We start from the raw sequence: 6718 nt of genomic DNA, 5'->3' as shown, positions 1-6718 counted from the left end.
GGTTACCATTCGGTTACGTAGGCAGTTAATTATTATTTAAAGTTAGTCATTATTGTTAAAAATCATAAATAATCAGATTTCTAAGATATAATTATCGTTGACAATTATTACGATAATTATATTTCTAGCTGCCCTATGTCATAAATAAAACACAGTACTAGTCTAGACACTCGCAGTTTATTAACGACTGACAACATACACAGTATAGAATAATCTCAGTACAGAGTACTAAAAAAACCGACCTTAAAAGTACGTGGAATTACGTCTATTTGCTAAGTTTTATTGAAATATCCACTAGTTCGCCACTATACAGGACTTAACACTGGAAATAATACAAAATCGGTTCTCACTACTCAAAGTATATTGAGAGAAAAACGCCTTGAATTGGAGAAATAGCAAAATCAATCATTAAAATAATTGCTCCTAAATTAGAGTTAGGCGCTATTTATAAAAATGAATCTTCATGCGTGAACAGCCACCCTTTGAGGTGGATGATTTTATTCAAAATGAAATGGGATCACTATGGAAGTACCCCCTTTCCATAAAAAAAAAGAATCATGAAAATCGGTTCACAAATACCGGAGTCATCGCGTAACATACATACAAAAAAAAGAACATACAGTCGAATTGAGAACCTCCGCCTTTTTTGAAGTCGGTTAAAAATAGGACACGTGCAACACATACTAAATTATACGAAAAGATAAACAGGCGTGAATGGTGGGCGCGTCCAAGTGCCGTCGCGTATCATATCCGACTGTGTCATATGCGACACTCCACGCGCTGGACGGCAACATGGCGCGCGCGCAACCGGACCAACCGACGCAGACCAGAGTTCAATCCGTCTGGTAACGAGCCGGGGGTCTACTTCGACTTGGCCTAGGAGGAAGCCTGTCACACGCTATATATTGATAAATATACTTTGATAATTATCTTCTTCATTATCCTTATTTATAAAATTAATTGGGACAACAAAGTTTCGTGTTCAGGATGATGTTGAGACTACCCCGGTACTGCAGTGCCTCTGCAATGTTTGCTCTATTCCATACAAGTTGCTTTAATGCGGTCTTGCGTAGAAAGGTAGCATCTTTGGTTAGTAGGCTCCGGGGTAGTGGCAACAGCATTCTGAGAGTTGTTGCAAACGACCACAGAGCGCCTATACTGAGGCATCTCGTACGGACAATGATTCCGCGCGAGATGCCTCGTAAGTACATGACATTTTAGTTTCTAAGTAATTTATAATTATAATTTCATACTAACAATAGTCTATAAGTTTGTTTCTTTATTTTTACTAACACTAATGGATCCTGTTATCTGAGAAATAAATAATTTGAATTTGAATTTGAAAGTGCTAGCGCTATCAGAGACGTATCCACACGTGTCAAATATCAATCTCGAAAAAAGTCACAAACCAAGTCATTTACTCTAACATTTTTTTCGTGTTTGTTTAGTTTTGTCATTTTTAGTCATAAATTATATCAACGAAACTTTAAATTAGCATGGATAATTATCGGATGTCTATCGGGTAATTATCAAATAAACTGAATATCTCAATAATTTCGAAACCTGTTAATAAAATTATATTACATTATTGACTAACTTATTAAAACCGGATTTACATCCGGATAACCATACCAAATGTATGAAACCGATACCGTTCTGATGTGCCAATCCACGCCCATGTGTATAAATGTATATTATACCTTCAATATGTTTGATGCCGAACGTTTGGCCGGACACGGAACCAGTGTTGCCAGACTTTTGCGAAGTTAATTCGCCAATTTACGTGTGTTAAGTAGCCGATATTTGCCCAAGTCATAAAATCCCTAAAAATCAAGAAAAATTGCAGCCGGACATCTCTTATTTCCCTAATTCCCCACACGTAAAAATAATCAAACCCCCAAATGAGTTATTTTACAACTCCATTCCCCACGAAATCCCCAATAAAATTTGTGATTCCTCAGACATTTTATTAAGTAGCCTAAAATCGCCTTCTCCTATTTCAAACATAGCCTAAATATCGCCGAGTCGCCGATCACTTTTTTAATTGCCGCGCGACCCCTCAAAGTAGCCTAAATCGCCTAATCTCACAACAGTGCAGGGAACCTATATTAATTTTGTTACAAATGTCAACTTCTTGCCAAACTGTTTTCTCCAATAAATTAATTTATGTGCCTTAATGGTCGCAATATGTACTGAAACAATGTTATTTAAGATCTTCTAGGCGTGCGTAAATAATAATTAAGTTTGTTACTTCAGGCATCTACTTCGACACGGCGGAGATAGTCCCCCGTTGCGCACCGGGCCGCTGGGTGTTCGACGCGGCGGGTCGACCTGTAGAGAAACCTGCGCCTCAATTTGAAGCACGAGCCTTACTTGAAGGACAAGCCATTGCCAGGAGAGTGCATGCTGAAGACATGGGGTTCAAATTAGGTACAGGTTTATTATGTTTCTTCTATTTTTGAATATATATATAAATTGATTTTCATACTAATTAATGACAACAAAGTAATTTTTTTACTATCACTTTTATTATTATTATTTTTTATAATATCAAATGACGGGACGAACAAGTCGTGCACCTGATGGTACGCTGTGTAGCTTATTAGCTGCTACTGTTATGGATAGGCGTGTGCCTATCCATAACAGTTGCAGTGCAGAGCTTTAAATCGCAAAGATCTGAGGGGCACTGCCACTGCGCCCGTCAGCCTGAGACATAAGTTGATAAGTCCCATGTACCTGTAATTTCACCAGAACCCTCACCCTTTAAAACCGCAATGCAGTAATGCTAACATTACTGTTTGGCGGCAGAAATAGGTAAGGTGGCAGTACTTTGTCACTATCATCAACCCATTTATACGTCCCACTAAATATATAATAAATTAATTTGCTACTCCGCGAATCCGGTGAAGGTTAATTCGTATAAAGTTGCTGCGCTTGTGTTGAATATTTTTCGATGCAGATAATTTTTTTATATAGTTAAAATATTTCCGGGCGTGTACATTTTGACGTGCTTTTCAGACTCGTCGTCCCGCGTGATCGCGACGGGCGGCGCCTCCGTCAACAAGGAGCTTCTGCAGATATTTGCAGATGTCTTCAACACCCCCGTTTACGTACAAGTAAGTAATATTAATTAATTAAAATACAACAACAATATGTAACAGTATCAATGGCACTATGTAACAAATCTTCAAAAAGATTCTGTTTCTGGTTTTACAGTATTGGTTTCTGTTTAATTGAGCAGCTAGTGTGTAGAATTTACCCGTGCGGTGACGGATTAGAATACAATTCACTGCCCCTTTCTCTTGCCGTGGGTGTCGTAGGAGACGACTAAGGGAACATTAAGCTAACAGCAGCTCTACTGGTGGTAGAACTTAAAAACCTGTCTGGTTAGTAACCACCGTATGCGTGACGAAAAATCCAAGTATCCGCACCGCACGGAAGATCCGTGCGGTAGATCAACTCAACTTGTCTGTAGGCAAATCTCTGGGGTAACAGACACCACATCTTGACCGCTTGTATTGCTCAATGCCCTCCATCAACACCTCGAGACAGCTCGACCAACAATGTTGTTTCTGACGGAGACGCAAATACTCTACCCGACTGATATGAACACTTGAACTACCCTGGCCATATTCTTGAACAGTTCTTCAAAGTGAAAGCCGGGGTCTGCTTGTTTGTCCGGGTGGATGTTTGCTGTCGCTATCTGCGTCATTTGGAGAACCCATCCTTCTCTATTCTTGGGGTACATGTAGATCTGGGCTCTCATTCTCTGCCTCTACCGATCCCACCGCGGTGACACAGAGACAACTAGGCTTATAGACCACCTTAATAGGGTGGCAGATTACGCGCAGGCGCAGTTTCCCACAACGGAATTAGTATATTTTGGGGGACTTCAGTGCTCACCATGAGTCATAGTTAGACTCCTCTAGAACTGATCATGCTGGAAGAACTGCCCACGCATTAGTCCTCACACAATGATCTCATTCATCTAGTGAACCAACCCACCCGAATTCCAGATAGAATCAGTGACGCGCCCTCCTTATTAGACCTTCTGTTGTCTTCTCGTGGAGATGGTTATCAAATAGAGATCCAAGCCCCCACTTCGGATGTTTGGTATCCGCTAAAGTGCAACAGCCACGCTCTACGTAAGTACTGCCAAAGCCAAGCATAAAGGTTAAACGCCGTATTTGGCATTACACATCAGCACATTGGGACAGCTTGCAGGCCTACTTTGTATCCCATTCTTGGCAGCAGCACTGCTTTAGTGAGAGGGATCCAACAGGTAGTGCAACTGCTGTTGTTGATGAAATCTTGTTAGTGATGGAATACTATTTCCTGCAATCTCATCTCATCAGTAATGGGAGGCATAATCGCTGGTTCAACTGTGGGTGTGCATAGGCTTTTGAGAACAAACTAGCTGCATACCGCGCTTGGACCAGGGGGCGAGCTTTACATAATCCCAAAATAAACTAATTAAAGACGACCTATCACAACGTCCTGCAAAAGGATGTACATTAGAGCGGGTGCCCAGCGCATTGCAAGAGTTGGCCAGGGGCTCCTAATGCATCCTTCGGGTAGCCGTAGCTACTGGCGTCTAGCAGTCTAGGGCCGTTACGTCAAGCTTCTGCCAACCCGCTGAGAGAGAAAACCGATCTCCTAGCAAATCTCTTTGCCTCCAATTCCCGAGTCCAGGACTATAACACACCGCCACCTACTCTCCCTCTCTGTGGCCACACGATGCCAGATATTCGTATCAGACAACGTGCTGTGCGTGTGGAGCTGCAGTCTCTTGACGTCCGGAAAGCTAGTGGTCCTGATGGCATCCCAACGGTTGTTCTTAAAAACTGCGCACCTGAGTTGTCCCCTGTTGTAACGCGGCTATACCGTCTGTGGTTCTCTTCAGGTTGTGTCCCCGGACTAAAGTGCAACCTGTCCCCAAAAAAAAAGGTGACCGTTCAGACCCGACTAATTACCGCCCCATAGCCGTCACTTTCATCATGTGCAAGGTTTTGGAACAGATCCTGAAGAACAAACAACTGATCAATAACTCTTTTTTTTTTGACGGGGGGAAATCTTTATGGATACCCCTGAGCCCAGGGAGACTCAGGAGTTATGTGGGGACTCTCCCTCCAGACTAGAGGGCCTACCCCACTAAAACCCCCCTGGATTTCCCTCTCGCCGGTTGAGTCGGCGCCGTGGGATCAGTGAACATTCACCACGACGCCGCCCGGCCGCCCTAGCTTACGCCAGGGCTCCCGCGCCAACGGAGGGGCGAGTCGGTTGTCCTCCGACCCGCCCCCCCAGACGAGTGAGGCCGTGCAATGCAGACTCCGGAGTCCCTGTCCAGAAGTCGCTGGTCTCACTAGGGGATCAGGCGAGCAGCGAACTGCCTTCGCCTTCTCCCCGTACGTCTGCGCCGGAGCGGGTGCGCGTCTGCCGCATCCTCGCGCACCCGCTCCGCGACCTGCTTTTGCGACATAACCTCTGCGCAAAAGGAGGCCACCGCCTCCCAGGCAGCGAGAGGTCCTGCCCTACAGTCCCCGTCAGAGTGCGGCGCTGCTCATCCCACCGGCTACACACCTCTAGGGTGTGCTGCGCGGTGTCATCCGCAGCGCCGCACTCGTGGCACGACGGGGACGTTTCCCTCCTAGCCACCTTGTGCAGGTAGTGACTGAAGCAGCCGTGGCCGGTCAGCACCTGCACAAGGTGGTACGACAGTGGCCCGTGGGACCGGTTTACCCACTCTACGAGGATAGGGCGGATCGCCTCTATGGTACGAGCGCCATAGGGGGGATCCGCCAAGCCCTCTTTCCACCGGTCCCGCTCCCGCTCCACCTCTTGGGGAGCGGGTCGCTCGCCTCGGTCCCTCATTCCCCGCCGGTAGGTGCGGACCTCCGCCAGTACCTCGGCTTCGAGGTCGGCGATAAACAGGTCTCGTCACACGTATTAAAAGAAAAAAATACAAATAATCCTGTATTTGTGCAGGAGCAACACGCGAACGCAGCACTCTTCGGCGCAGCGATGCGTGCCGCGCAGGTGTGCAGCTCGGCGGAGACGAGTCCGCAGCTGGCCGTGGCGCCCCTCGCCACCCCCTACCCCGACGACGAGCGGATCTACACGCCCGTGCTGGCCAGGTACCGCGACATCATCCACAACATACCCAAGTTACTGTGAACGGTTATACAATAGTCGGCGGGTACGGAGGTCACCACACTTATTAACGCTGAATTTACTTGAAAACCTCACGGTGTACTGTGCCATACTGAAGCCTATTTTCTTTTTATCCTATCGATGGCATAGACTTAAGCGCTGGTCACACCGCAAACGAAGCGAAGCTAACTTAGCTTAGCTCACGTATTTGCTTGCAACCAACTATGCCAGCTAAGCTAACTTAGCTTAGCCTTCAAAAGAACGTCCTTCAGAATCAGGAGAGGATCCTTGTTACTAACCTCCTGTCAGACCAACTGCTTTCCTGTACCATTCAAACCTTTCCTTTATTTTTCTCCTTTCCTCCTCCGTTTTGCAACTCATTATAATTTTTCTGTCTTTGGCTTTTGGCCTCTTTGCCTTTTTTCAAGAGTTCTTCCCCTTTCTCAGTTTGTTTTGCTTAGCTTGTACATTGGCTTATGATCTATTCCGTAAAGTAAAAATCAATAAAACTGTTAATAAATATTACGCTAAACAAGGTCTCTACTAATGGCAGAGGTTCCCAAGTGAA

The 6718-nt window shown here is 45.4% G+C and overlaps 1 protein-coding gene across 1 annotated transcript; it reads left to right on the top strand.

The window, feature by feature from the left end:
- Positions 1-1179: 1179 nt before the first annotated feature.
- Positions 1180-6502, top strand: LOC113237957 (xylulose kinase-like). The gene is made up of 4 exons (XM_026474675.1): positions 1180-1201; positions 2257-2430; positions 3019-3116; positions 5986-6502. Exons 1-4 carry the CDS (start codon positions 1180-1182, stop codon positions 6172-6174), a joined length of 483 nt encoding a protein of 160 aa, XP_026330460.1. The 3' UTR covers positions 6175-6502.
- The last annotated feature ends 216 nt before the right edge of the window (positions 6503-6718 follow it).

The sequence above is a fragment of the Hyposmocoma kahamanoa genome, unplaced genomic scaffold (genome assembly GCF_003589595.1).
Source record: "Hyposmocoma kahamanoa isolate Upper Pololo Valley unplaced genomic scaffold, ASM358959v1 94, whole genome shotgun sequence".
Taxonomy (NCBI): Eukaryota; Metazoa; Arthropoda; class Insecta; order Lepidoptera; family Cosmopterigidae; genus Hyposmocoma; species Hyposmocoma kahamanoa.
Note: the sequence above shows the minus strand (reverse complement) of the source record. Positions and strands in the feature narration are given on the sequence as shown.